The 14,889-nt window shown below is 37.6% G+C and overlaps 1 protein-coding gene across 1 annotated transcript in view; it reads left to right on the forward strand.

Moving 5' to 3' along the window:
* Window positions 1–14,889, forward strand: part of LOC140511089 (scavenger receptor cysteine-rich domain-containing protein DMBT1-like) — a 244,342-nt gene that overhangs the window by 143,477 nt on the left and 85,976 nt on the right. The window contains 4 exon segments of the mRNA XM_072620114.1: window positions 1,924–2,099; window positions 2,259–2,324; window positions 4,214–4,599; window positions 5,948–6,238. Coding sequence (XP_072476215.1) covers window positions 1,924–2,099; window positions 2,259–2,324; window positions 4,214–4,599; window positions 5,948–6,238 — 919 coding nt within the window.

Consider the following 14,889-nt stretch of genomic DNA (forward strand, 5'->3'; position numbering starts at 1 on the left):
TGAGCAAGCTGTTCTTTGAACATTGAATTAAAGAATTCTAAATACAGAAATCTATAGGGTAGCTAATAAAAAAGGTGATATTATTTTTTGAGGTCTCCATGAAGGGATTTCAGGTCACTAAGGTACAACCCTGTAAAGCTTATCAGGTACCTTCCTTGATACCCTCTTTGTTGCCAGAATATCTCAGGTATTGAAAGAGATGCTCACCAAGTTTCCAGGTGGTAGTACTTGGTTTTAATTTATGATTTCCTGGTCCCACTCCTGGTTTGTTGGCATTAGGACAAGGATAGAGGGGAGATATCTTCTGTGAAACCACTTGAACTTTGTAATGCTTCATATTCACATCTACCCTGTTCTATAATGCCATGTATATTTTGACAGACAGTAAGCCCTTTGAGGACTATATTGGTGCAGTGGACAGAGGATCAGCCCTAGAGTCAAGAGGACATAAATTCAAATCCATCCTCAGATGCTTACTAGCTGTGTGACCCTGGGCATGTCATTTAACCCTGTTTATCTCAGTTTCCTCATCTGTAAAATGATCTGGAGAAGAAAATGGCAAACCATCCCAGTACCTTTGCCAAGAAAACCTCAAATAAGGTCCTAAACCACAACTAAATTAACATAACAACATCAACAGCACAGGGTCAGGAACACACTAGGTGCTTTATAAATGCTTATTGGTGGATTGATATATACAAAATACTTGCCAGCTAGTACCATTTTTCCTATTTCTCTGGAAACCAAAACACTCATCACTTCTCGGACAAAAAGAACACAAACAGAAATGAAACCAGTCTGGACTATTTCATTCTTTCACTAAACTCAATGCTACTTGTTCATGACATGTTCTGTCTCCCAAACTGAGCATGCCATAATGGGTTCAAACCCTGGCTGTGTGACCATCCTCAAAATATTTCCCTTCTTCAGTCCTCAGTTACTTAGTATGTAAAATGAAGGCATTCAATTGATGACCTCAAAAGAGCCTATTATCTGTAAACCCAAACTTATTCTCCCTACCTTGATGAAAAGTTCCTAACCTTTTTGGTGTCATAGACCCCTTTAGTAGTCTGGAGAAGCCTATGAACTCCTTCCCAGAATAATATTTTTAAATGCATAATATAAAATACATAAGATTATAAAAGAAATCAGTTGTATTGAGAAAAAAATGTATGTTTCTTATCCAAGTTTATAGACCCCCCTGAAATCTACCCACAAACTCTTGGGATAGTGGAACATGGACTTCAACTTAAGGACTACTATTTTGTCTTCTATTCCCAATAAGCTTTTCCTTTAAAGACTGACCTATCAATTAGATAATTACTGACTCATTTGAATTGGTAGCTGATACATTGTTCAAAGGTCTTTCAGCAAAGATGAAAGTTTCTTCTTTTTTCCCCATTACCAGCTTTACCCAGCTCTGTGGTACCTAAGGAACACGGTAAATTCTTTTCTCATCCTGGGTTTGAAATTCTCCCCATTGGGGTAAGTAACCAAGAGGACAGTTGCATGAAGAGAACATGCTTTTGTGTTCTACCGTTCATCCTCATTCTTTCCCACCAATCAATACATGATTAATGGGGAAGTGCAGGGGAGAAAAACAAATGATCCTAGGTATATCTGGTGTGTGATACTTTCTAACTCCTGCCCTGCTTCTCACAAAGATAAAAATGGATTTACTGAAAGGTCGAGGGGATTCTGTCTGCTTGACCTCTGTGTGTCCTTCCAACACAGTGATGATGCACACATTGTCAATGGGACCCTAGAGGGCTTGGAATTTGTTCTAGGGCTAAGTCTGGAGTGGGTCAGCATTTATGGAGTCCTCCCCATTCACAGTACATGCATACACTAATCCCCTCAAAATTCACATGTTCAGTCACCTGGTACCCTCTGTAAACATGTTTCCTTCTCCTCTCCTTCCAGCCCAGCTTTCTTGCTTCCCAGATAGATTCCAAGCTGTCATTGATCGAGGCTACCTTCAGCAGCTAGGCTACTCTCCCTGGAATGTGCACTTGAATGACAGGTTGTGCAGACCACAGGTTACAGGACGTTTTCTTATATTTAACATACCTTTTGGCAGGTGTGGGACAATCAGACAGGTAAGAAACTGCCTGGAAGGTCAAGGGGGTGTGGATCTGGTTCAATGAGTATTTAAAAACCACATTCTTTTAAATATTGTACAATTGGCAAAGAAAAAGAACACACTGTTTTTCGTTTTGCTTTTTGTAATATGGGACACTCATATTCTCTTTCTATAGGGCAGGGACCCTTACACTCAGCTGTCACAGTGTGGATACAGTGCCACAGTAAAGGATACAGAGCCGGTAGTTTCAGTGTTCCTCAAGATCTATTTTTGAAGTGCCCTTATTACACTTGAAAATCACAGCCTACAGAGAGAAAACAATGAACAAAATATTGGCATTCTAAGGGTGTCCTAGAGGATCTAGAGGCAGAGATGACAAAGAGGCACTATGATGAGTGTGAACAGGGTTGGACTTGCTTTCAAGAGATCTGAGTTTGAATCCCAGCTGTAATGCTTACTAGCTATGTAACCTTAAACAAGTCATGGGTCCATCCTGTGCCTCAGTTTCCTCATCATTGAGATGAGGATAATAATGCTTGTAGTAATACCTACTTCATAAGAAGTGCTTGTAAACCTCAAAGGACTATATCACTATATACTATTACTGTAAAAGTATCACTGAAAATGCCTTGGTCTTCTGTGCAAAACCACACACACACACACACACACACACACACACACACAACTTAGGAAGGAGGTTGGAGAAAGTGAGCACTTTGTTACAATAATTCATTACAAGAGAAAATTTATGTTGAAAAGGTTAATGAGTTCGAGGAAGGAAGGAAGGAAGAAGGAAGGAAGGAAGGAAGGAAGGAAGGAAGGAAGGAAGGAAGGAAGGAAGGAAGGAAGGAAGGAAGAAGGAAAAGGAAAGAAGGAAGGAAAGAAAGAGGGAAAGAAGGGAGGGAGGTAATGAAAGAAAAAAGAGAGAAATAAAGAAGAAAGACAAAGGAAGGAACATCAACAAAATATCGTTTTAAAAATAAATAGAAAGAAAAAAAGTCCAGAAGGCTATATAATCAGAGCAGTGTTGTGGGTTTTTTTTTTCTTTTACTATGTGAAGCTTAATAAGTAGTTTTTCATAACAAAAATTATCTTACAGAAGGTCACTAGTTCATGTTTTGTTTTTGCACATTAAATATTTGATTATTAAGCTCATAACAATTTTAACTTTTAAAAGGGAAAGTGAACAGACCACCCTTTTCCTCTGTTTCCCTTTAAAACAATTATCTTCACCACCTCCTCCAAACCACTGTGTAGGTCACCTTGGGTTTGGAGGAACACACAGCATAACAGAGGCAGAGGCAAAGGGGACCAGGGATGGAGTGGATACTAAGGAAAAGGCTGAGATTGGAGCTGAGCTGAGGATGGAGTAAGGGCCAAATGAGGGAGTAGAAGAAGATCAATAAAGGTCTGGCATAGGTTAGGACTCCTGAGCTACCTGCTTCCAATTCTGGTCTAACCAACGATTATATTCATGATCAGCCTCAGTTTTCTTGTCTGTAAGATGAAGAGGTTGTACAATATGGCCTCTGAGTTTCCTTCTAGCTCTAGAGCAAGGATCCTCTGCACCAAACCAGGCAAGTTAAACTGAATACACATACAATAAATCAGTCAATTAGCTTGTTACCTGCCTAATGCAACTCACAGCTGAAGATGGTTCACAAAGAGAAGGTAATCCTCAAAGGAAGAGCATTGTATTTCTGCTAGAGAGATATCCACAAGAATTCCATAGAACTTCTCCCTACCCTCCCCCCAGTTGAGATATGGGTTAACAACTACTGGTGGCATAAGTCCAAATGTCAAACCCCAAGCAATATTTTGCACACACCTCCTCAGTCCAACTAATGGAAATATTCTTGTAACACATCCATAGAGTCTCCTTTCCTTCAAAGACTGTGAGGTCTGTAGGAGTGCGCCATAATCCTACCTATGATTGCTATGGCAAGATCATGACAATGTCAAGATAGAATCCTTAACCTGTGATAGACATGTAATGCAAGGATCTCATCATTTTTCTACTAACATGTGTTGCTTGCCTTACCTAATCTCCACTTAATAGGTCTTTGTTAAGGGACATCATTGGTCAGGAGGTCATGTGGTTTGGTGACTAGTTGTTTTCATTCTTCACAGGACAAGTTTGGCTCTGTCAGTTACTCCAACTCAATCAGGACAAGAACCCGGGTCCACCCGGGTCGAATCATTGTAAAGCATAGGGTGCCTCAACTGAAATTCACATGCAACACTAACCAGGCTCCAGTGGTTGAAATCATTCATGTGGCTAACACCCCGGATAATCAGGTTGCCAACTATGATGTATCCATTACATTCCTTGGGTCTCCAGAATTCCAGATTCCAGACACCATGACACCAGACCATGCTGGCCAGAGGAAAGAGGTTTTCCTTCAAGCCACACTCCACAGCCCAGACCCAAACCTAATGCTATTTGTAGACACATGTGTGGCCTCTCCTGATGCCAAAGATTTTTCAACTGTGAAGCATGTCTTAATCCAACAAGGGTAAGGAAAATGCAGTTTTCTTCTTGGTAATCTAAGGATGGGCATGCACCATTTCTTTCTTTTGGGACTCAGTATTTTTTTAATTCAGTCATGATTTTTTTAAGTGATACAAAATAATACAAAACCACTGTTGGGCTGATTAGCACTATGGACTAGGAAGTTACCACAGGCACATTAAATGGCTGTCCCTGATCACTCAGGCTTTCACAGTCTCATACTGATACAAATAATCTAATATACTTCCTCCTCTCTTTGAACTTTTTATAGTTCTATCATGCTTCATATTTGGGTTTTAGGTGTCTTCTTTTTGGCAATGAGAGACTCTAGTAGCCCAAACTTTATTTTGCATTCTAATTAGATATTCTCTTTGGATCATCTAAGGATTTTTCTGCCTTTTTTAGTTTCTAAGAAATGAGAAGGGGGAAGGGAGATGGAGAGGGAGGGACAGAGGGAAGTAAATGGAGGAGGAGGAGGAAGGGACAGAGAGAAGGGGAAGAGACATAGAGAAGGGGGAGAGAGGAGGAGGGAGGGGAAAAGAGGGAGAGAGAGAGGAGAAGAAGAGGGAAGATAGAGGGGGAGGGAACAGAGAGAGGGGAAGAGAAGAGAGAGGGAGGGAGGAAAAGAGAGATGGGAAGGGGAGAGAGGGAAGGAGGAGAATCCTCATTAGGTGGGGTCACTGAGATTTTTGTCCAATATGTTGGAGCCAGAAGGTGTGAACTGTCCTTGAAATCCTTCAGCTGTATAAACAACAGGATTTAGTACTTAGTTGTCTAAAATAAAATTTAATTCGTTAAAATAGGAAGTTAATGTATATCCAACTGATCTCTTCTCCTTTCTATATCTTCATTCAGTGACTTCATAGGAAGCTTTCCCCAGGTGCAATCTGTGGTACTTAACCTCAGAATAAAAATTCTTAACTATGACTAATTACGTGTTTCCATTTCCTCTAAGTGGGGATAAATGTATGCAAGTCAGTAATGAACAGCCCATTAAAAAAATGGCTTCAAGCTTCCAACACTTAGCACAATCACAGCCCAGACCATCTGAAGCCTGAGCTTCCTACTCCCGCTGTTGAATGGTGATACTGCTATTCCCCACACCTCACTCCCTCTCCCAGCTGCCATTGGCCACCAGCTCCAACATAAGACATGTACAGTTGCCTCAAAACACAACCATAAGAGGCCCTGAAGGTGTTCCTGCCAATTCAGTCACAATAGAATAGATTTGACTATGGATGCCCTCCAGTGAGCAGAGGGGCAAAATAATCTTTAAAGTGGTAGAAAAATATAAGGCAATTATCATCAATAATTGCAGTAATTAATGAGACGGAGGTTTTTTTTTTCCACAGATGCATTAAGGACAAGTCCTATGCAAACCTCAACTCTCACCACAAGAATGTGGCACAGTTCAAATTTGATGCCTTCAACTTTCTCAACCACTATGATGTGGTTTACCTGCAATGTAAGGTTGTGGTGTGCAAAGCAGATGACCGCTCCTCCCGATGCTATAAGGGTTGCATGAACCAGAGAAACAAGAGAGATACGAGTGAACAGGAAGAAACAGAAGGGACCAAGGAAGGATCTGAATTTATAGGACCTTTAGAGATACACAAAGGAGTCAATCAGACAAGGAGACTACAGTGATTTCTTCAGTTTTCACAAAAATCAGTTTGGAAATGAAGAGGCAAAGTTTTGTTGTTTCATTTTTTAAATTTCTTCAGATTTCTTTAAAAAATTTTCCCAGGGAACTTTGGAACCCTCCTTTGTTTCTATCATACTCTATCTTGTAATATACATATATAGAGAGATATATATGTGTATTTGTATATATTCGTATTCATGCCTTATCTGTTGCTCCCCCACCCTCCCAAAAAAAGTACAGTAAGTTCTTTGAGAACCAAAATGGTGATATTTCTCACCTTTATATCATCAATTCTGTCTTGCACATAGTTGGCATTTAATAAATATTCCTTGATGTTTTGACATATTTAGCGAAAACAGAAAAATAAAGTAAGATTTGTTCACTTACTATTTCTTTCTAAATAAACCTTGTGTATCTGTTTCTCAAATTCTGTGATTAAGCCTTTTGGAATTTAGAAATGTTCTTTTTCTAAGTATTCATGATTTAAAAAAATCAATCAGTAGTTAAAATTAAAGAAATTAGAGTCTGTTAATATGAAATTCCTTATTTTAATCAGATTAAATTGTTGTGCTTCTGCATTCCCTCGATGATACATTATGGATTTTTAAATCATTTCATATACTTGGCACCAAGTAGATATTTGTTTATAGACTGATCTTACCTTGATATTCAGACAAATGCAAATAAGACTACTTATTTCTATCCCTGGTCTAAGTAGGAATTAATCCTTAATTCCTGACAAGCTTGAAAAGCCAGGATGGAAATATGTGATCAGCAAAAACAGAAATTGATCATTCTCTGCAAACCTCTTCAACCCTCCAGTCTCCAAAGAAAGGAATTAAGTGCCAGGGACAAAGTAGCAAAGTTAAGTCCACAAGATATGAAAACAGAACTCTGGGTAAGGAAGAATTCTTATGAATTAATACTGGAGAATTTTAATACTTGGAGTGCTCATTCATCACTGCCATTCCTCCTGTCTTCACAAACCCTCAGCAGACAGTTGACTTGAAGCATTGTGCAGGGCCAGGCCCCAGGTAGGGATCCCCTGCAGTTTCAGTGACTCTTTCTAAATACTTCCCTCCCTGACCCTCAAGAAGTAGCAGACACTTACTTCACCCAGCCCCATAAAGAAAAAGAGTAAAAGAAGAAATTGGGTGAGCAGAAAAAGAAATTGTTCATATGGCTACATTGAGCTTGAGGGAAAAGTAACTGGAAATCTACCTGAGGACAATTACTCATCCCAGAATACTCATGGCAGGGACCCAATGAACTCCGTATACCCCAGGAGAGGAAGCAAAGTCATCTCAGAATTGATCTCAGCTTCAGCAGTCTGAAGCACCAGAGACAAGGAAGAAGCCAGAGAGTGAGTAATGTGGAATATAAAAGACCAAAGACCAAAATCTCAAAGATAGCACAAGGAAAAAGAAACCTCAATAAAAGCACAAATAGATAAAGCACAGACAAGACTCTAAAAATCAGAAGAAAAAAGAGTAAAGCCCCAAAGCAAAATTAAAGCAGGATTCATAAGTATTGTAATAAGGAAAGTGAACAGATAATGCCTGGATGATGAAAGGAGGAACTGGCAGGTGAGAAACAAAGAGCAACAGCACTGAACACAAAAATTCTATGTGAGTTCAAGTGACTGACCTAAAAGACAGGTCACATAGAAATGACGTAAGGATCATAGGTCCTCAGTAAACCCAAACACTCAAGCACCCTAATGCAAAAAGAATACCAGAAAGCCAGCTTGAATTTCTGAATAGGGACAACAAAACATTAAACAATAGAATCCATAGCTCTCTGCCAAAAAAAAAAAAAAATAAAACCTTTAAACTCTAAGGCATAGTCATCAAATTTAATAATTTCAATGACAGATCATTGATTTCTGACCTGAAGAAAGAACTTCCCATATGAAAGAGGCAAATTGAATAACACATTATTATTCCATAGTTACAAGAAATCAGAAGAGGGAACAGGATGAAGTGTTTCAAGAAGCAATGGAGATCATGCAATAAACCAAAATGTGGCCTAACCATCAATGAGACAGGTAGACAATCAACAAAAAAAATTCATTTGAGGAATTGCTGAGAGAGAAAAAAGTGAGCAGATTTGACTGGCAAATACCCCAAATGTAAGCACAAGGCAGAAAACTACAACTATTAAGAAAAGAATAAGTAACAAAAATAGCTGTCTCAATTTTAGAGATTATTGATTTATTTTTAAAAGGAGAGAAAAAATACCTAAGGGGCAAAAGAAGAAAGAGCATCCAGAGGTAAAAAGGAGATGAAGATGTCAAGAGAACTTAACTCAGGAGAAGCAAAGTTAGAAAAGGTGGATTGAACCACTAGGGCTAATCCCTGGACCTCCCCTCCACAGGCCAAGTGGATCATACTCTCTTCTGTAGGAGGAAATAGGAAGGTAGGAAGTAAATAGGTGATATATTCATGCTAAATTTGTGGCTGAATCATGAAGGAATAATGGTTTTTACTGTCTATTAGCAAAGAAGAGGACTACAGATGAAATGGGGGGCATAAGAAAGGGACTGGATATAGGAGGATGTAACCCCCCAAAGGATGGTATTGAAGAGCATTTTTATAGGTGATGGAGGTGTGGGCCTACAGTGGGAAAGGAATCAACTGAAAAGAGTTTGGGGGAAAAACTTGCATATTGGGAGGTCATCTTCTCCAAGAGATTGTTGTGTCTTTGTGGGAATTATTCTGTCCCAGTGAAAGGAATGTGTGAATTCCTAAATAAAACACAATGGGGTAGGGAATAACACAGAGCCAAGGAAGGCTCAGCCTTGAGGATAGAAACTAATCATAGAGAAAGGCCTAGGCTTCATGATGTAAAGCATGAGGTAACTCCTACAACACATCAATGTTTTATTTCACAAATTATACTCAAAAATTATGAAAGAAAATATTCTACCACATTCTTCTTATGAGATAAATATATTTCTAATGCATAATATAAGGAGAGATAAAACAAAGGAACTATAAATCAATATCATTAATAAATAACAATTTAAAAACTTTAAAATCCAGCAAACAGACTATGGCAACATATCAAAAAATAATCTATTATTATTAAGTTGAATTTACATTACGGATGAAAAATTAGTTCAGCTTAGAGAAGGTAATATAATAAATCATATTTTTAAAACATCTAAAAGCACATGAAAATGTATTAAAAACCTTGACAAAGAACAATACTCATTATATTTAAAACCCTATTATTTATAATATTATAATAAATATATAATATTTAAAACCCTACAAAGCATAAAGATAGAAGGAACTTTTCAAAAATGACAAAAAAGTACTTGTCTAAAATCAAAAGTTTGTATTATATGCAATTGGGAAACACTAGAAACTTCCAGAAGAAATACAAGAATGGATATCTCCTTTCCAAGCTATTATTTGGAACAGTTCTAGAAATGCTAAAAATAGCAATAAGAACTGGAGAAATAAATATATAAAACTATTGCCTATGACATGATTTTTTACATAGAAAACTTGTGAATCAGCAAAAAGTGAAGTAGGAAGATGAAAAATAAATTAACTAAAAATAGCAACATTTCTTTATACCAGTGACAAATCCCAAGAGATTAGAACAGATAATAGAAAAGCAGGTTCCATTCAAAATAACTTCAAAAATGTGTTATACATGACTACACATGTAGAACCTATGTCAAATTGTTGCATTCTCTGATGTGCCAAAGCAGAGGCCAGGTGAAGTCCTTCTGAGTTTCCCTGGAGTTACCCTGGAGCTAGCTGCATTAAGTGTGAGGGAGGGGTGGTCTGGCCACAGGAGGTCTCCTCTCCTCAGCACAGGCAGGCTCGTGGTTGGTGAACACCATTTGCACTAGTGTCTTCCTTATTCCCCTGGTTGAGCTCAGGCATGCCTAGGGTCCTGGTGTTGGGGATTGTGGGCTCCACCCTCCTGAGACTCAGGATCTCCTCCCAATTTGCTGAGGTGGGGCCGTCTGGGACAGCTCCAGTCCTGCACTGATCCTCTTCAGCCACAGCAAGAGGGACTCCCCACTTTGCGATTTTCCTAGCCTCAAGGGCTAAGAGACTGTTTATCCCATCAGCTGATCCAATTGTGCCAATATTGTTCCTGGGGAAATATTCTCTGAATTTTTCAAAGTCAACAAGGGGAGGGGTAGAGCATTTACCGATCATTCCACCATCTTGGCTCTTGAAAGTTCAAGTAGGTGACTTACAGACATTTAATCTATATTTAATCTGATAGTTTCAGGAGTGGTTGCTGCAGTTACCTGGGGTTCTGCAGTTCTCTCTCATTCAGTTCCACTGGACTCTCATCCTGGGCTGATATGTTTGAGATACTGGAGTGCCACTTCTGCTTCAGATCACCTGGGGTTTCCTGCTTGGTTTTGCTGTGGTGGGGTCTGTGCTGGTACAGCCTGTGAGCCTTATACTCCTCCAGCCCTGTGCAACAAATCCTTGCCATTGACATTCAGTTTGTTCTGGGTTAGAAATCTGCCACACTCTGTCTCCTATTGGATTCTGCCACTCCAAAATTTGTTCAGATTCTCTTTTTAGAGGTATCTGAAGGAATTTGTCTTAGAGCTTAGGTAAGTAGTTGCTGTCACTCTGCCATCTTGGCTCCATCCCTGCTTGCATTCTCAATTTAGGAAAGGGAGGCATAGAATATGGAACTCAAAATTTGGGAGCGGGCGGGAAGAATGTTAAAATTGCTTTTACGTGTAATTGGGAAGAAAAAATAAAATATTAACTTTTTTTAAAACTTCAAAATACATCAAGTAGCTTGGCATTAATCTATCAAGGCACACTCAAGACTGTTGTAGGTAGAATTATAAGATATTCTTTAAAGAATTAATGAACAACTTAAATTATTGGAAGGATACCACGATCATGATGGTGGTGCACACCAAAGTAATTTTTCAAATATTATTACCTAAATTAATTTTTAGATTTAGTACTATATGAATCAAACTATAAAGGGAATACTTTATAGAGCCAGACAAAATAATAATAAAATGCATTTAGAGAAACAAAAAAAATTGCAAGGGAAAAATTTTTAAATTAGGAACAAAGGGAGAATAGTGCTTTTAGATCTTAAGTTACACTATAAAGCAATAATAATCAAAACTTTTTGATGCTGTTCTGAAAATAGAAAAGTAGATTGATAGAACAGACAAGGATAAATCAAAAAACTGAACTCAAGAACTCAATGTTTGATAGATGCAAGAACAAAAATTACTTGAATAAAAATTTCCAATTTAAGAACTTCTGGGAAAACTAGAAAATGTTTTGGCAGAAATTAGGTTTAGACTACCATATATAATCTCAAAATGAATACATGTCCTAAACATCAAAAAGTTAGAAGAAATCCAGATATCTTTTACAGCTATAGCTAGGGGGAGAATTCTTAACCAAACAAGGAATAGAGATGATCATAAAAAATAAAATAGATAACTTCAATTACAGGATTAAAAGGAAACTGGTCAATTGGAAACAAGCAATGGCATCAAATATCTTAAATGTCTGCTCTATAAGATATAAAAGGTACTTCTAGGCAATTAAGTGGTCTCGTACATATATAAAATAAAGAATCATTACCTAATGGATAAGTGGTGATAGAATATGAAAAAAAAGTTTTCAAAAGAAAAATTGAAAACTATTAACAAGCACAAGAAATATTGCTCTAAATTATGCCGAATATGAAAAATTCAAATCAAAGTAGTTCTCATATTTCACCTCTTAACTTACAAATAGGTCAAAAGTTTGGAGTAGTCAATGTTGGTGTGGCTATGACTAGAGAGACACACTGATGTACTTGAAAAGGAGTTGTGAATAGGTCCAACCATTCTGGAAAGTGATCTGGAATGGTGCTAAGTAACTAAAATCTCTATAATCTCTGACTCAGAGATCCTGCTCCTATACATGGACTACCAAGAGATTAGAGATAAAAAAATAAAAATCCAATATAGATAAAAATATTTATTGTAGCACTTGTCATCATAGAAATGAACTAGAAATAAAGGAGATATCCATTGACTGAAGAACTGCTAAATAAACTGGGATAAGTAAACACATAAAATATCACTGTACCAAGAGAAATCTTTTAAAATGTATACACGGAGACATAAAACATATAAATGAATTCAAAATGAAGCATACAGCACAAGAAAAACAACGGCTACAACAATGCAAATGGAAAGAACAACCAAAATAAATTTCAAAATTGAAAGAGGGTGCTGTGTAATTTAGAGACCAAATTTGACCCTGAAAAATAAAAGATATATGAATGGGGAACTATGGATATGGAATATAGCCTATGATGTTAAGTGCTATGTTTTTTTTGTGAACCTGCTTTTTTTCTCTCTTTTTTGTTATTCATTATATTTTTTTCTGGATAGGGAAGGGGAAGGATATATTGGAAAATTAAAGTGATACAGAAACAAAAGATATCCATAAAATGTTTTTGAAAAGAAAAGTAAGATTATGGATCAATTCTTAACTGACTGTTAAGTTGAATGAAATAACTTGTAGTCACTTAGAGGCTGAGTAATAATAATAGCATGACTTTATATAATGCTTTAAGCTTTACAAATTACTACATATCTCATTCGATCTCCACAACAGCCCTGAGGGTTAAATATTAATCTCCCTGTTGTCATTTTACAGATGAGGAAACTAGGTAAATAGAAATTAAGTCATTTGCCCAAGGTCATATAGCTAAAGTCCAAGGTGGCACATGAACTCAGTATTCATGGCTTCAAGTTTAGCACTCTTAATTAACACTAGAAAGATGGGGCACATCAATAGAGGTGTAATTGATTGCTCTGCTTAGTTTTTCAAGGTATCCTTAAATTCTCTTCCTCCTAGTGGAAGGCTACCTACTTGCCAAGAAGGCACCTTAGAGATCATTGAATCTAATTTTACATAGGAAGAAATTAAAGAAGTCCAGAAGAGCAAGGTAACTATTAATTACATAGTTAAGAGTTTGCAGATCAGAAATTCAGAACCAGGATTCTTTCCACTACAGTTGGATTTTTCCTTTTTATTCAGAGAACTGACCATACTTTTCCCTTGGTCAACTGGAGCTAATAAGTATTTATTTGTCATGTACATGCAAGTAGATAATGTAAAACACACCAGAAACACAATGACCCAGAACGCCTTTCCTCTGATGTGCCAACACCTCACATGCTTTTTTTTCTCAGATTGCTTCCAGTATTTAGTTTGCCTTACAGGAAACCTGAAAAGTACATGAGAAAAAATAAAATATTCCCATAGCTTCCCAGAAGTAGACAGAAGTCAATATTTTATCCAATTATTTTTCTTAGGGGAAATGTTCCAGATCTAGAATTGCTATCTCACGTAGAATGTGTCCTTAAGGAATTGAGTTATGTTCTCTCACTTTTCTTTGGTTTCAGAAAATATTTAGTAGTAGTACTTAAAAGATTCATGAGCCTCTACCTCTAACAAACCATCTCAATACTTTGCCAGTAAATAACACATGCAAGCTAGAAATACAGACTCATGATTGCCTACGTGATCTGTTTGACCTACTGTGTGTAGAAAAGGGCTACATTTCAATGATTCAGGTACAACATGGCAGTCTGGTTTATTAACTCTTCTTGATTTCCTCTGCTATGAAAAGCCTCAGTGGTCAGATATCTGAAAATTGGGCCAAAGGAGGGAACTAGAATGAGAAGACTGTAGATATAGAGATGAAATGAATCTCACAGGTCATCTGGCCCAGCCTCCTCATTTTATAGATGAGGAACTGAGTCTCTTGGAAATGAAATGACTTGCCTAAGGTCTTCAGGAAAAGTAACCCTCAAATCCAGATCCTCTGACTCAGAAGTCCCTCTTGTCCCATTGTACCAGGCTTTCTCCATCTCTGATGATAATTTAGGAAATTAAAAATCCTTAATCGTGGAAGGTATTACAAGCACCCATGCTTTGTTAACTAAAAGCATGGTTTCGATATTCCCTTTGGCACAATTTCCTTGATATAAGTGGTAGAATTTAATGACATGTGATTACTAGTCCATTAGGTGAAAATGGAGTACTTGGAGGTAAAAGGCAAAATCTGTGACCCTGTTGTATTCACATGTGCTACTAATTTCAGCTTCCTGCTGAAATGTAATTGGGGGTGGATAAATTAGTTTTTACAGGCTATGACAGGCAGTTGGAGTTTGCAAATCCAAAGATAATTGGCCTCTCAAATAATTACTCCCATTTGGAGTGCCACTTTAAATGGATAGTGCAAGTTAATGTTTCTCGGTTGAATTAGGAAATTTAGTCCTATCCATGGTCACACAGCTCATCCATATCAGATATGGGATTTGAGTCCAGTTCTTCAGACTCCTCAGTGCTATTTCCATTAAGCCCCAGTGGCTTAAAGGAACAAAGACTACCTCCCTGCTAACAGTTAAAAAAATCTCACACCTATTGGAGCAAATGTATATTGGGAAGACCATGAAAATGAAAGGGACTGCAAAGCGGAAAACAAAGGGGATTCAGGATATACATTACTGGGATTATAGGTTTAATCCTAGGAGGGACCTTAAAAGTAATCTAGTCCAACTCTCTTATTCTACAGATGGTTAAAAGACTTGGCGCTCTGCTAAGCCCACAATTCACTTTCTTC

Source organism: Notamacropus eugenii, chromosome 1, assembly GCF_028372415.1.
Source record: "Notamacropus eugenii isolate mMacEug1 chromosome 1, mMacEug1.pri_v2, whole genome shotgun sequence".
NCBI classification, from domain to species: domain Eukaryota; kingdom Metazoa; phylum Chordata; class Mammalia; order Diprotodontia; family Macropodidae; genus Notamacropus; species Notamacropus eugenii.